Below are 15,597 nucleotides of genomic sequence, written 5' to 3' on the forward strand. Positions count from 1 at the left end.
CCTGGCCGGGCAGGGCCCTGCGGGGCGCGGAGCACATTAAAATGGTTGCACCCAAGCTGCTGCCTGTGTCCTAGCCGCCCGCGCCTGGCCCCGAGCCCAGCCAGGCTCCCCGCCTCCTGCTGCTCTTGAGGGGAGGGGAGGCCAGGCCCAGGTGGAGCTGGGAGGGGGGTTCCCTGGGTGCCATGGCGGGGATGGGGGAACCCGTGGCCCCCTGAAAAGGGGGAGGTGCAGCCAGGCTTGGGCAGGTACCCAGGAAATTCAGGGGTCTCGGATCCCCTGAGGGCTGTTGGGCAGGAAGTTGGAGGCTTTTCTCCATCATTTCTGACTAAAATTGTGGGTGCCAGGGAGGGTAGCAAATAGGGATGCATTTCTAGATTGGGGATGCACAACTCCCTACCTGCAGCTCTGTCATCTAGCCTACAGGGGTTCCTACAGGTCTGGAAATTTGGCAGGGGTGGTGCTGTTTTTCCCCCCGTGGCCAAATTTCCAGATCTGTGGAGAGCCCTGCTCACTGGGTCAAATGCCTGATCCCAGTGTTCTGGGCCAGGCTGGGTCTCAAGGCCCAGTCCCAGCATGTGGGGGTGGGAAGATGCGGTGCCAGGCCCCAGGGGCCCAGTCCTGGTGCTTGGGGATGGGAGGAAGTGGTGCTGAGACGCAAGCCCAGCATGCAGGGGCAGTGCCAGGATCCCAGGGCCTAATCCTAATAACAGCATTATGTTGTTTGGCCTACGGGATTCCCCATAGGTCTGGAAGTTTGGCAGCGGGAGTGCTGGAACTGCTCCCCCACCACCACCAAATTTCCAGACCCATGGGAAGCCATGAGTCCTGTGTGTTGGGTCAGGCAAGCATGGTGCCAGGGCCCAATCCCAGCATAAGGTGGTGGGAGGATGTGACACCAGGCTCCTGGGGCCCTAACTTAGCTTGTAGAGTTGGTGCCAGGCTCCTAAGGCACAAGCCTGGTATGCTGGGTTTGATCCAGCCCACAGACTGGCCCCATACCACTCACCTGGCCCACGAGGCCAAATGTTCAAACACCGCTGTTCAACATCTGTGTGGTTGAGCGCTCTCCTTGCATCCACCCTTGCCACCTCCGAGATAGGCCTGTTTGATGCATAGGGGAACTATGGGTTTAGCGTCCACAAAGTAATGGTCAGCTCCCCCTGTTGTTGGAGGGGCCTATTGGGTGTTGGTCAGCTGGGTTCAGGGCAGTCAGAGACAGGATGTTGAGCTAGATGGGTTATTGGTCTTGACCCAGTATAACACTTTTTATGTTCTTGGGTTCTTCTTAGATCTCTACACCTGTAAATACATCACTTTCTGATTAAAACTGGTGGATCCTAGTTCTGTACCTGCTTTGGGTGTTTGCTGTATTATAGTAATTATTACTCTCTTGCTGTTTCTTATTTAGGCACAGTCCTGCTTGAACCAAGTTGTCAGAAAATTACCATCCATTAGAAATGTCAGTTTGTACCAGCCTCTGCTAAGCCTGGATTATACCTTTGCTCCAATCACCCTTATCTTCCAGGGCAAGGGTGGGCCACCTTTTACTAGTGTTGGTCCAGATTAGCAGAGCCCAGTTCCAAGGTAAGCCACTGCCCCTCGGTTGCTGGCATTTGCCACCCTGTGCTGCTGATTCCCCTCACTAAACGCTGCTGATTGCTAGCCCTGCCACCAGAGCCATAGGTTGCCATCCTCTGTTCAAGAAACTTTCCCAAGGCTTTAGGCAAGGGGCGTATGGCCAGTGTATTGCCTAAAACCTATACACACGTGCTTCCTGGGATCCATCCATCCCACAATTGCTGAATGGTTTAAGACAGAAGATGGCTCACAAGGAAAATGTCTGGGGATTCCTAATGAGTGTGAATTCTTTAGACCTTGAATCAGCATTTAATCTGGAAGAACTGAGTCTGCAACACTTAACTAGTGCATTATACCCTGCCATGGGCTATGTAGCAGTGATGGAGGGAAAAGAGCAGCATGAATTTTCCACAAATTTTGGGGCTTTAATTATTTTGAGGGAAGATCTGGGTTTGCTTCCTGTCCACACCTCCCCCTCCTTCCTCCCTACTGGTCTCTGCTAACAGAGAACAGGCACTGGAAGGTGGAACCTGCATGCTGCCATTGCTGTCCCTGGGCTCCCTGCACAGCCACTCCCTGCAGTGAGGGGCAGGGGCAGCTCTGGGGTTCCCATCATGTCCCTGTCAGCAGGGGACAGCAGTGATGGCATGCAGGTTTCCCTTTCCAACTCCTAGCCAGTAGGGGACATCCTTGGGTCTTAACTACACTGGAAAAGGGAACCTGCATCCTACCGCCACTGTCCCCTGCAAGCCTAGCACTACACACAGCTGCAGCCTGTGTCTGAAGCAGGACAAAAGTGGCTTGGGCTTCCCCTGTACCTGGAACAGCCAGTGGCAGAGCCAAGAAGAGGCTGCACCTGCACTACTGCACACCCTGCCCCAATCTGCCCCTGCCTCTATTTAAAATTCCTTTAAATAGCATGTTATTGCCACGGAAGTAGTACAAAGCTGTGAGAGAAAATGACTATTTATGTGAAAGGTAAATATTCTAAATGGACAATCTAGTCAGCATATGGCTTTGTGAATATTTATTTCATAACTTTTATTTTATAATCTGAGTTCTCTACCTGGTTCTGCTCTGTATTCACTGTTTGGATTTAAGCATTTGGCTTCACTTCTCAGTGGTCTCTGTAAAATGAGGGATTGTATTTGTCTGCGATTTGAAAACTGGATGAAAAGTACTACATAAAAGTATTGATTATTAAATGCATGTATCATTGTCCAGACTTGATCCAGTACACCTACATACTGCAGGGCTATCTTTACCACTTCCTTTATTTTGCCTATCTAGAATTTCTTCATTTTTAATATATTATTTCTGATATCTTGAGGACATATCAAGCTCCTTCGTATTCAGTACAATGAGATAGGAAGCCTGTCTTGTTTTTGAGCTCAGCCAGATCACAGATCTAGCTGGTTGCGCTAGCTCAGTGGTTCCCAAACTTTTTAGACTGGGCCTTCCTCAATAGGCTGCAGGCATTGCTTGGGCTGAGCAGGGGCAGATCCAGGGGTTGCAGTGGGAAACCCATGTTTCACACCTGCTCCATTCAAAGTTCAAAGCCAGTTGTGTGGCAGGGGCATCAGGCAGTGCTGAGGGAGTCAGCTGACTTCATGGCTCACCATCTACTGACAATCCCTTCTAAACTCTTCATTCCTTCCATACCCTTAACAAGCCTCTTTTCTTTTTAATGCCCCTGATGCCCCACCAATCCAGCTGGCCTTTCTTCTGCGATTCTGCTGCCTGTTCCTGGTAATGGAGCTCCTGGCTCACGATCCTGCAGATTGTTTTTAGAACTCATTCCAGTGAAGTTCTGCCCATTTCTGCTTCAATCTTAAACCACGAGGCAAGCCTAGGCCCCTGGCATGTTCATAAAGCTCCTAGCTCCTTTTCAACTGGAGAGAAATGTGCATTGTGTTCTTTGGGATGAGGCACCTCGCCATCTGCACCCCCCTTTTCAATGTCCTAGATCTGCCCATGGCCTTGGAGAAAGGCCAGCTCTTAGTCCTCACCCTTTGTATGTATTTATTTTTGGACGAAAGGAAAGCAGCAAGTCTTTCGTTGCAGGGCACAGGCTGTGGAACGGGTTGGGCCACCCGGGCAGTGGCCCAACGCACTTTTAGCCTGTTAATTTATATAACCCACAAATGCGCAATTGTCATTCCAGTTAAAACTGTATAGCTATTTTTTTAACTGCGTAGCTAGCTAAATTAACGTGCTAAAAGTGGGTCGGGCCATGGCGCGAGTGGCCCACCCCGTTCCGCAGCCTCTGTTATGCAGGGAGCCCAGAAAGGTCAGGCGCCCCCCCCCCAACGGGCACCCGGGATGTACCACTGCTGCGCGGGGGGCGGGGAACGACCCTTGGGACTGTAGCTAAAGGGGAAACGGCCCTTCTAGGTTAGCCAGGCGCGGGGACGGGACGACGGCGTCACAGCAGGCGCAGAAGAGCTCGCGGCCAATCACGGCACGCGCTACCTCAGCCCGAAGAAAGCTTGCCAGGGGTTGGGGCGGCTGTCGGGAAACGCGAAGCGCCCCTGCGTTGAGCTCACAAACGCGGCCGCTCGCCCAATCCGAGGGCCTGCTGGCGCTGACGTTGCACGGAGGGGTGGGGGCAGCGCGCGCGCGCGGGCGGGTTTCCGTTGGCGCCGGCGCGCGAGCGGCTGGGCTGGTTGTTGGGGGGGGCGCCGCGCGGGGGGAGGGGGAGGAAGCGAGGCCACGACCAGCGCGAGGCGGTGGGTTCCCGCGTCGGTCAAGGCTTGAGTCCGGAGCGCGCGGCGCGGAGCTCCTCCCATCCCTCGCGGGCCGGGCCGAGCTGCAAGGAGCCGCTAGGCCGCAGCTGTTGAGCCGGGCCGGGCCTCGCGCGCAGGATGTCGGCGCAGGCCCAGATGCGCGCCATGCTGGACCAGCTCATGGGCACGTCCCGGGACGGTAAGTGCGGCCGCCGGGAGCGGGCGGGCGGGGTTGCCCTTGGCGGGAAGGGAGGCGCCTGCCGCCGCGCGGTGCCCGCAGGTCGGGAACGGGGCCGGGCTTGGCGCTGGGAGGCCGCGGGGGCGGAGCGTCCCGCAGCGCCGCCTCGGCCCAGTTCATCCCTTCCTGCCGCGCAGAACAGGCCTCGGCCTCGGCCAGCGCTCCCCCGGCCCTTCGGTTCTTCCCGCGAGAAACAGCGGGGCCTCGAACTTTCGACCCACGGGCGGGCGCAGCTATCGCAGCCGTGCCGAGCGCCCTCGCGGGAGTCTCCGCGGGAACCGGCAGAGGAGCGCAGCTGCCGCAGGCTTGTCCTTGCCTGGACGGGCCTTACCCCGCCCATCCCTCGTGTAAGGCCCGAGCTGCCCTCGATGCACTAGATCTTGAAATTAGCAGCCCCTTAGTTCACAAACGTTGATGGGGGAAGGGGGGACTCAAGTTCAGCAGCAGCTGCCTCCCTTGTAAGGAGCCTGAGAGCCTCAACTGGGCCTGCAACTTTCTCAGTAGCCTCAGGCCGGTGAGGGGGTGCTGAGCTTTGTCAGACTAGAAAGTGTTTGGCCCCCCCTTCCTAGCAGGTAAATCTGGTGTTGGAGAAAAGATGGAGTCCTTGTCAGGAGTGAGGGACAGTGGGTGGGAACTGACCGCTTATGTTTACAAATGAGTCCTGGTACAAAAAGGTTGAGAACTGCTGGGCTAGAAGAACTTTGCCAATTTTTGCTTTAAGTTTGACACTGACGTGTAGGAAACTACCCTGACAAGCCCCCCTTCCCTCAGTCTGTATAAGGCCAGTCTGTTCTCTGTAGCCATTTAAAAAAAAAAAAAAAAACAGACCAGGGCAGCACTCTGAATAGGCTCATTTTTATAAATGTTCTGTATTCTGCATATCATAAATGTGTTGTGAGAAGAGAATTTTTTAGGCCCTAGCACAGATGCAGTACTGTACAATATGCATAGGAAGGCAGTTGCTCTGACTTGTAGATAAGGGCTTTGCTGCAAAGATTAATCCTTAAAGCAGAAAGAAAATAAAATTTCAGCTCTGGGAAAGGATTTTTTGTGTGTGTTTGTTTTTTACTGTTGAGTGATAGTTGTTTTGAAGTATTTGATATACAGATGCAATCCTAAGCTTGTGTCTTAAAGCTCATTAAGACTTTTAAAGCACCTGCTAACAACACTTAGATAACAGTGCTTCCCGCATTTGAAGTTTGCTTAGAAAATCAACGGAAAACAAAACATTTTTAGAAAAAAATAGAGGTGCACCTATACTTTGGACCATATGGTATTGACACCAATAAAAGGAAAATTGACATTATCGGCAGTCAGACTTTTTTGACTGACGTGGCTGATAATGTCACCAATAAATGCTGCATATGTGAATGCAGCCTGCCTGCTTGGAGATCGGCATGTGGCCGATAAGTCTGTAGCGGGGAAGGGGCAGATCAAGGTCCCCACAGGGAGTGGGGCTAGAGCAGCATAGGGGCAGGCACTGCTCAGCTGGGGCAGGGCAGAGCATGGGACAAAGCCACAGGCAGCTCGTCCAGGGGGGCGGTTCCCACCACTGCATGCACCCTGAGGGAGGCATGGGGGGCACATGGCCCCCAGATCTGTGCATGGGACAAGGGTGGGCTGCCTGCTGCACACCAAGGGCCGAGGGTGTGCCAGACTCTTCTTGGCCAGTGTCTGGGCCAGGGCTGCACTTGGGGTGGGCAGCAGCCATGCTGTGAAGGAAGGATACTGTGTGTGTGTGTGGGGGGGGGGTTATGGTGAATCTTCGTGGCTGTAGCCCTTCCCCCCCACCCGCCCCACCGCTGCCCACCCTGGTCCAAGCTTAGTCCCTCCTCCAGGAAGAGCCCAGTGCAGCTGTGAGCCCACAGCAGGCAACCAGCCCTCACCACAGGCACAGATCTGGGGGACATGCCCCCTCCCATACTTGCCCTAGGGTGTGTGCAGCGGCAGGAGTTGTCCATGGCTCTGTCCTGCGCCCTGTCCTGCCCTGGCTGGGCAGCCCCTACCCTTGCCCCACTCCCTCCCTCACTGAGGGGGCCTCGATCTGCCCCCGCTTCATCCCTTGCCTCTCCTATGCCCCCCCCCCAACATTCTTACCAGCCAGATGCTGCTCTCCATGCTACAAGGCTGCATATCGGCAATCAAATCAGTATCAGCCAATACGGCTAGTCAGTAATCGACCCTTGGTATTGGCCCAACAAATCTATCAGTGCACCCATAGAAAAAATATTTGGTCTTAAGGACCCTCGTGATTTACTGCACTGACCTTTCTGACTTTGCTTATTTGACAGTAGAAAGAACTCAGTTATGAAAAATACTTCTGCTTTTTGAGTAACAGGGCTGGTATTGGCAGATACACTTGGGATATATACTAGAAAAATCACTTAAGTAATCTTATCTAAGGCATTTACAGAATCTTAGATAAGTATACGTGTAACACACTTTTCATCCACATCAACCGAAACATGAAAAGGTAAAGGTACACTCCGCTGCCAATTCACTTTTAAACAAAACGGGTGCAGTGAAGGTCACACACAAGTGGATTAATTTAAAACAGACATGATGAATTAGAAGAACAGAGTGGCAACGTATATCCTATGGGCCACATCAGGCCCACCAAGCAATTTTGTCCAGCCTGTGAAGCCAGGGTGTCTGCAACAGTTTGATGACAGGGGATGTTGGTGGCAATGTGAGGGATGAAGTGGCAGCTGTGGTCAGCCTTTGGATCAAGCTCCATTAATTCAGCCTGCTGGTCCTAAAAGGTTGCTAACCTCTGCTTTACAAGCATGAAATTGTGGATCACTTTTAAGTATAGGTTGGTTAAAACTTGTGTGTGGATGTTTGTTTCCCTCTCCCCCAAAATGTAGGGAGCTAGAAAGGTCATTCAGTAGCCCCGGACCCAATCCTTGAAATAGGGATGACAGATGGCCATATGTGTAACATTGTCTGCCTCACAGTCAGCTACAAAGTTACAGTGCCAGATATGTTTGCATATATCATTTTGGACTCTGAGAGAACATGAAGAACTTCTCACATCTGTACTTGAGGCAGCCAGGGAACCTCCTATACATCTGATGAGGATCTAGCCTTTGAAGAATTGTGAGCCAGTTTCACAAGGAGGAAGCAGCCTTTTAACCCTGGGACATGGAGTCATGGTCACATGTTTGGGACAAACGTAGGTTATTTCTGGTGAAGGAGACATGTTGAATTCAAGTGCTCTGCTGTACTTTGTTTTCTCATAATGCTTGAAGCTTCAGTATTTGAAATCAATGATACTCTATTCCTGTTAACTCCTCAGGTATCAGAATCAATGCAGGGCTCTCCAACTTCCCAACTTATAAGCAGCCAGTGTCCCCCACAATGAAGACATCCAGTGGCCAGGCAACCCCACACTGAAAACGTTTTTCTCTCCCTCTTCCTTCCCCTACCACCTGCTGCATCTCCCTCTAGGGTGGGCAGGAAGCAGAAGCCAGAGGAATGAGAGGGAGCATAGAGACCCTGGCTGGCTGCTGTTGTAGTCAGGATTATGGGGGGAGCCATAGTTGGATGACAGCTCTGGAGGGGGGGGGTCAAAAATAAATTCTATGGGGATTGCATGCAGCCTACTGGCTGCCAGTTGGGCAGGCCTGCCCTATTGCGCTGCTGCAGTATCTCAGTCTTCAAACAGCTGTGTCAGAAAGCCGTAAATTTTCTCTTCTGTTCTTGAGGTGGATATGATATTTTGTTGTTTCCGTAAGTGTTTTTCAGTGTAGCCAACTCATTGCAAATCCTTGATGGGCCTACTGTAAGGCAGTAACAATTTCAGAACATTTATCTATATATGGTTAACATGGTTAGAACTCTCAAAGTATTTGAGGGTAGGTTTTGTATTAAGGCTATTGTTCTTCATGGACAAAAGTTCTGTCCATGGTAGATGGCACTTCCCAAAGCAGTGTTGATGTTCGACGACTTTTTCCATATAATTGACTGCTCTGGCCACTTGAGATGATTAGGCAAGAGACTCCGCAGGTCCGCTGTATTTCTATCACAGAAAAAAACACAAAAATAACTTAGCAGGAGTGATTCTGACTTTCTGAATTTTTTTTCAGCAGCTGTCAAAAAACAAAAAAATGCTTTCCAGTCCTGGAATCTACAAGTAGTACTATAAAGAGATACCATGACTGAAGTCAAATAGTTATGTCCTAACAGTTGTTTTAGCATAGAATGAAGTGTGGGAATTTGTAGCAGATACCTCGTATGGCTGTTGCTATCTTAAAGGTAAGTGTGATGAGTCTTCCCAGAGTATGTCATCAACCTTTCATAAAAAAACCAGAAATGTGGCTGATCGTGAAGGTAGCAGTGACTAAAAGCAAGACAATGCCTCACTTTTTTTCCATTTGGGTTAAATCTCTAAGAAAATCTTGTGCAAGGATGCAGACAAGGTCCAACACATTAGCAACAAGAAGGTCAGGGAAAGTGTCGGTCCCTTATTGGATGGGGGAGGCAACCTAATGACAGATAAAGAAAAGGCTGAAGTACTCAGTGCTCTTTTCACGTTGGTCTTCAGAGACAAAATCAGCTCCCAGACTACTGCACTGGGCAGTACGGTGTGAGGAGATAGCGAGCAGCCCTCAGTGGTAAAAGAACAGGTTAAGGATTACTTGGAAGAGCTGGGCCTGTATAAGTCCATGGCACTGATGCAATGCATTTGAGGGGAGTGGGTGGGTTGGCTGATGTGATTGCAGAGCCACTGGGCATTATCTTTGAAAGCTCATAGTGACTGGGGAGGTCCCAGACAATTGGAAAAGGGCAAATATAGTGCACATATTTAAAAAGAGAACTACAGACCAGTCAGCCCTCACCTCAGTCTCCAGAAAACGTCATGGAGCAGGTCGTCAAGAAATCATGTCTAAGCACTTGGAGGAGAAGAAAGTGATTAGGAACAGTCAGCATGGATTCACCAAGGGCAAGTCATGCCTGACCAACCTGATTGCCTTTTATGATATGATGATGACTGACCCTGTGGATGTGCGGAAAGCAATGGACATGATATACCTTGACTTTAGCAAGGTTTTTGATACGGTCTCCTACAGCATTCTTGCAAGCAGGAAGTGTGGGTTGAATGACTGAACTATAAGGAGGATAGAAAGTTGGCTGAATCATCAAGCTCGACAGGTAGTGATCAATGTCTTGATGTCTAGCTGTCAGTCTGCGTCAAGTGGAATGCCCCTGGGGCCTGTTTTGTTAATGAAGATATTGAACAATCTGGAAGATTGAATGGAGTGCACCCTCAGCAAGTTTGCAATGAATGCTAAACTGGGAGGAGTAATAGATATTCTGGATTGTTGGAATATGATTCAGAGTGATCTAGACAAAGGAGGATTGGGCCAAAAGAGATCTCGTGAGGTTCAGCAAGGATAAGTACAAAGCCCTACACATAAAATGAAACAGTCCCATGTGTCACTACAGGCTTGGGACCAACTGACTATGCTGCAGCTCTGCTGAAAGGAACCTGGAGGTTACAATAAACAATAAGCTGGATATGAGTTAACAGTGTGTGCTTGATGAGAAGAAAGCTAACAGCATACTGGGCTGCATTAGTGCAAGCATTGCCAGCAGATTAAAGTAAGTGATTCTTCCCCTCTATTTGGCAATAGTGAGGCCACATCTGGAGTATTGTGTCCAGTTTTGGACCCCCCACTATAGAAAGGATGTGGACAAGTTGAAGAGAGTCCAGTAGAGGGACAGCAAAAATGGTTGTGGGATTGGGGCACATGACTCCTGAGGAGAGGCTGAGGGAACTGGGCTTATTTAGTTTGCAGAAGAGAAGACTGAGAGGGGATATGATAGCAGCATCTAACTACCTGAAGGGTGGTTCCAGAGAGGATGGAGCTAGACTGTTCTCAGTGGTGGCAGATGACAGAATAAAGAGCAGTTGTGTTGAGGTGCAGCAGGGGAGGTTTAGGTTGGATATTAGGAAAAACTTTCTCACTTGGAGGGTGGTGAAGCACTGGAACCAGTTATCTAGAGAGGTGGTGGAAGCTCCATCCTTGGAGGTTTTTAAAGCCCAGCTTGACAAAGGCCTGGCTGGAATCATCTAATTGGGGATCGTCCCCTGTTTTAGGGGGTTGGATTGGATGACCTCCTGAGGTCCCTTCCAACCTTAATTTTCTGTGATTCTATGCTGTATCATTAGCCATTGATGCAGGTCACATGTTGGCAAGGATGGACTGTTACCTGCTTGACTTTCAAGTCTCTGGCTTCCATCAGAAAGTTCAGAGATTTTGCATTGGAGAGGTTTTTTGGAGGTATGGGGGGGAGCCACATGGAAGTCCCATGGCAAAATGATAAAGAAATCGGGCTCCCTTGTGTTTTCGCAGACCTTTTATTAAGGAAGGAAGGGGAGGTTTGGTTCTTTTGGCTAAGCTGGCTTTCATGTTTGATTTCTGCTTTAAGAGTAGTCTTTCAGTATGTGGTTCTGCCTCTCAATGCTGTTAGAAAGCTCACATATACCAGGCCCCCAGACAAAGTATGTACCTTTTTTCTGAGAAGTAGAATGAAGGAACAAAAGATTTTTCCTTAAGAACAGTCGTAAGTAGCAGTAAGTAACTGAGGGGCAGTTTGTGCAAGTCCACAGCCAGCAGCTAGGGAGCCCCATGTGCAGTACTGTAGCATTACTTTCACCACCACCACCACCCCCCAACCTTAGAGGCAGAAACTGCTTTTACCATATTTCATTGCTGAGAATGCCTGGATTTGGGGGGAGAGATGTGTTGTATTCAAGAGTGTCTAAAGGCATGGTTGCAATCCTTGAAGTATCTGTGATTGATCTATGGTGATGTTGAACCTGACTGGAAGTGCTTCAAACTACTGTTTACACAGCTGCTCTCAAGACTGGGCTTAACAGTCTGGGAACATCAAGACTGGTTTGGTGAGAGTGCTGAGGATATGAAAAAATTGCCTGATGAGAACCATCCACTGCATTTATCTTGGATGACTGATAAAATATAAGCTTTCAAGAAATCCACTTATTGAAAAACAATACACATGTTGTAAACTAAAATTAAAAGCTGTATGTGATGCTTGGTGGAGCAAGGATGTCAGTGAGCCATAGTCACACTTGGACTAAAACAATATGAAACAATTCCTTGATGCTTATAAAACTGTGTGGGCCTCAGCCAAGGGGCTACACACTTGTGAGGGATTCAGATGGAAACACCCTCTTAACTGAAAACAGCCAAGTTCTGAAAAAGTTAGCTAAAAGTTTAAAAAATATGGTTAACAGGTAATCCAGCTTGATGATAAAGTTGTTGATCAACTATGGCTTGTATTTACTGGGACAGAACAGATGCACAAAAGAAATGTGAATCAGGGGACATGTGCCAAATCTAGCCCTTTAACTTATTATAATTTGTTCATCTCTTCACACCTTAGCTTTACATGCCATCATTGAAATGTTCACTGAAAGCTATTTGTTACAAGAGTGAAAAGGCAATTGCATTGCTCTCATCTAACTCTAGTACCATTCCAGCGAAGACCTATATAGATGTCTAGGACCACTTAACCAAGCATTTCAAAGAATTCTTCTAATCAGGGTGGTGTAAAAGAATGATGCTCCATATACAAGAAAACAAAGATGCTTCTATTGTCAATTGTATTAAAGAAGAAAGGTAATTGTGTCATGTGAGACAATCACCTGGGCATCTCCTTAATAATGTTTAATGACAGGATCCTTGTCAGACTCATACTCAGTTCCTTGACATAGATGAAGTAATTTTGCTGGATAGCCAGTGTGGTTTCAGGGAAGAAAGAGGAACAACACACATGACCTTTTCTGCACAGCAAATACAAGGGAAATGGAGAAAGCAGAGTATTGATTTCTACTGTCTTTGATCTTACAGAGAAATTTGACCCAGGCTTTTGACTGGATCTTGTTGTTCAATTATAATGAATGTGCCACAGTTTCATGATGGAAGATGGGAATATCTTCAGTCTGCTTCCTGTAACAAGCAGTGTAAAACATGGCTTTGCCCTTGCATTCAGACTATAAAATAGCTTGTTTGTTGCCATGCTGTTAGTTGGTTTTTCCAGTCTTGATATTAGGAATTCAAATTAAATTAATGGTTGATAGAAAACTGTTCAATCCCAAGTAGCTGCTAGCAAAAGTAAGGATTCTTGAGGAACATTTCCATATAAGTTTTGTTTGCTGACACCTGGGCTTTGACTGTTCATTCCTGGGATGATATGAAAGTTGTCATGGATTGCTTTGCTACTGCATGCTCACATTCTTTCAGATCAGTTATAGTCCTTAAAAATATATGTTTATGTATAAGGTTACTCCTGGTAATTCCTATTTGCCATCAGTTATAAGTGGAGTGCATATGTTTCAGTCTGTAGCTGAGTTCACTTACCTGTGTTGAACTTGCTCGTGTGAAGTGAACATCAATGTTGTTCTCCACTGAATAGCCTGCTGTCTCTGGAATGTTACATGAGCGTCTTTAGTCCATGACAGAGAGGTATAACTTTTCGGACAAAATTGAAAGTTTACATTTAGTGGTTCTCCATCTTGTTACGCTCAAGGTGCTCCTTGGAAAATGCCAGCTCTTACCTTTCACACATTTTTGACTATGGGAAAATAATAGAACAATTTTTGTGTTGCAGAGGACGTAGGAAGACCACAACAGGTCAGAATAGTTTTGATACTGTAGATGCAGATTTGAAATATATGGGTTTATCTTGTGAACCACGTGTAGGTGCTTGCAGTGCTAATCTTGCATAGGCTGTTGCAGTGCAATAGCTAAGAATCACTGCTCTCCAAGGTGGTAGTCTTGACCACTTTACTTTTTTGAACTGTGGATAATCTATCATCATAATGCCAAAAAGATGAACCATTTCTATCTAATGGCGAGGGAATCCCAAATCCATCCAGCAAACATTTGTCATGGCACTACAATGTGTGCAGACACCATAAAGGTGATCCAGTTGTCTAGTAGTCTGATAACTGCTGACAAAAAGTTCTTTATGGAAACTGTACTTTGAGGGAGACTTACATATTGGGCAGTGATAAAGATTCATGGGTTTTGGGGTTTTTTGTTTTTTAATAATCCTTAATCAGTGTGGTATTGGCATTCAGAACTGGGAACAAAAGCCCATGTACAAAAAACATGATACACCTTGATTTGTGATGACATACCCAGTTTTGGGGATCATTGCGTCTGATGTGCAGAGAACAGATGCCTACAATGAAAGTTTTGGCATCAGGATTAGTCCTTCAAAAAGCTGAAACATTTGACATAATCCGTCTAGTTTGTAACTTTAAATTCTAGGCAAAAACTGAGCATATCGAACACTAGAGAAACTATCTCTTTTTGAGTCAATCTTGAGATGAAATGCTGCCTTTGACCATTAAAAAAATGAAACTGACATCCCACAGCTACAGCTCTGTATGAGAGAATCTCAGTGGATCATGAGATCCAGTGAAAATGGATTGCACACTATTTGCCAGTGGTCCTTGGACCAACAGCTTCAGGGCTGTTTTGGACAGGCTTTGCTTAGAAATGGACTTAAACTGCCATGAAAGTAGTGGCCATAGGTCTGTTCAGCATGAGTTGGGGTAACCAGACAGCAGAACTAAAATCTATGTCTAAAATTTGTTGTGTCGCTGGAAATAAAATCTATACATGTGTTTTCCAGTGATGCAAATATTTCTAAAATAGATTGTAGCCATTCTGAAATCTGGTGTCTGAAAAGGTGATGCATAGGAGTGCACCAATAAAGATTTTCTGGGCCAATACCGATGGGCAATTTATGAACGAACCATATCAGCCGATACTGATCCGATTGCCAATATGCAGCCCGGCAGTTCGGAGAGCAGAGCCCAGCTGGTAAGTCTGTGCGGGGGGAAAGGTGTATGGGGGGGGAGCGACAGACAGATTGAGGCCCCTATGGTGAGGGAGGGAGTGGGGCTGGGGTAGGGGCAGGTGCTGCCCAGCCAGGGTAGGGCATGGAATGGAGCTGTGAGCATCTCATCCAGGGGCTTGGGGTGGGGGTGGCTCCTGCTGCTGGCACACCCTGAGGGAGGCACGGAAGGGCATGTGTCCCCCAGACGTGAGCGGGGCAAGGGTGGGCTGTTATTGCGGGCTAGGGTGGTGCCGGGCTCTTCTTGGTGAGAGGGCTGGGCCTGAGCTGTGCATGGGGCAGGTGGTAGCGCTGGGAGAGAGGGCTATGGGGTGAGCTACAGCCACCTCAAAATTTGCCATAGCCCACCCTGGAGCCCCTCCTCCCAGTGCCGCTGCAGTCTGCTCCGCACGCAGCCCCAGCTTAGCCCCCGTCACTGAGAAGAGCTTGGCACCGTCCCTGACCCCAGCCCTCAATGACAGCCCACCCTCACCCTGCACAGATCTGGGGGGCAAGTGCCCCCCATGCCTCCCGCACGGTATGCTAGCACTGGGAGCCCCCACTCCCTCGAACGAGCCACATACAGCTCCATCCCCTGCCCTGGCTGGGCAGCGCCTGCCCCACCTCCACCCCCTCCCTTACTGCAGGGGCCTCAATCTGTCCTCTCCCTCCACCCCTTTCTCCCCCACAGACTTACCGGCTGGATGCTGCTCTCCAAGCTGCCAGGCTGCACTCATGCACACAGCGTTTATCGGAGAAATTATTGACTGCATCAGCCAAAAACAGCCGATTGCCAATAATGTCAATTGTGCTTTTATCAGTACCAGTACATTATGAACTGATATATCGCTGCACCTCTAGTAATGCAGTGTCCAAAATGCCAGGTAGGCCCCTCTAGTTTCCCATTAACTAGTGGCTTTGAACCTGTGATCTGAGGATCCCTGGGGGTCTGCAGATTCTGTCTAAGGGGTCTGTGAAAGATGACTGTGATCAATAAAAAGTATGTGAACACTTGCATTTAAAATTCAGAGAGGTCTGAACTTCCATTCAAAATTTCCAAAGGGGTCTACACTTCCATTCAAAATTTTTTAGGGGTCCACAAATGAAAAAAGGTTGAAAACCACTGATATAAACTAACCAACTGAGGCCTACCCTGCTCCATATATTTAATGTTAAAAC

The 15,597-nt window shown here is 48.5% G+C and overlaps 1 protein-coding gene across 2 annotated transcripts in view; it reads left to right on the forward strand.

Moving 5' to 3' along the window:
* The first annotated feature begins 4,259 nt into the window (after window positions 1–4,259).
* Window positions 4,260–15,597, forward strand: part of LOC109316846 (putative RNA-binding protein Luc7-like 2) — a 54,112-nt gene continuing 42,774 nt past the window's right edge. Inside the window, exon 1 of one of the 2 annotated variants that reach the window (XM_019545218.1) lies at window positions 4,260–4,503. Coding sequence is in view for 1 of the 2 variants with exons in the window: in XM_019545217.1 (XP_019400762.1) it covers window positions 4,443–4,503 (61 nt within the window). In the remaining variant the exon portion in view is untranslated. The remainder of the gene's footprint in view (window positions 4,504–15,597) is intronic. The other variant, XM_019545217.1, reaches the window with a different exon arrangement.

Source organism: Crocodylus porosus, unplaced genomic scaffold (assembly GCF_001723895.1).
Source record: "Crocodylus porosus isolate Cpor-Errol unplaced genomic scaffold, CroPor_comp1, whole genome shotgun sequence".
Classification (NCBI taxonomy): domain Eukaryota; kingdom Metazoa; phylum Chordata; order Crocodylia; family Crocodylidae; genus Crocodylus; species Crocodylus porosus.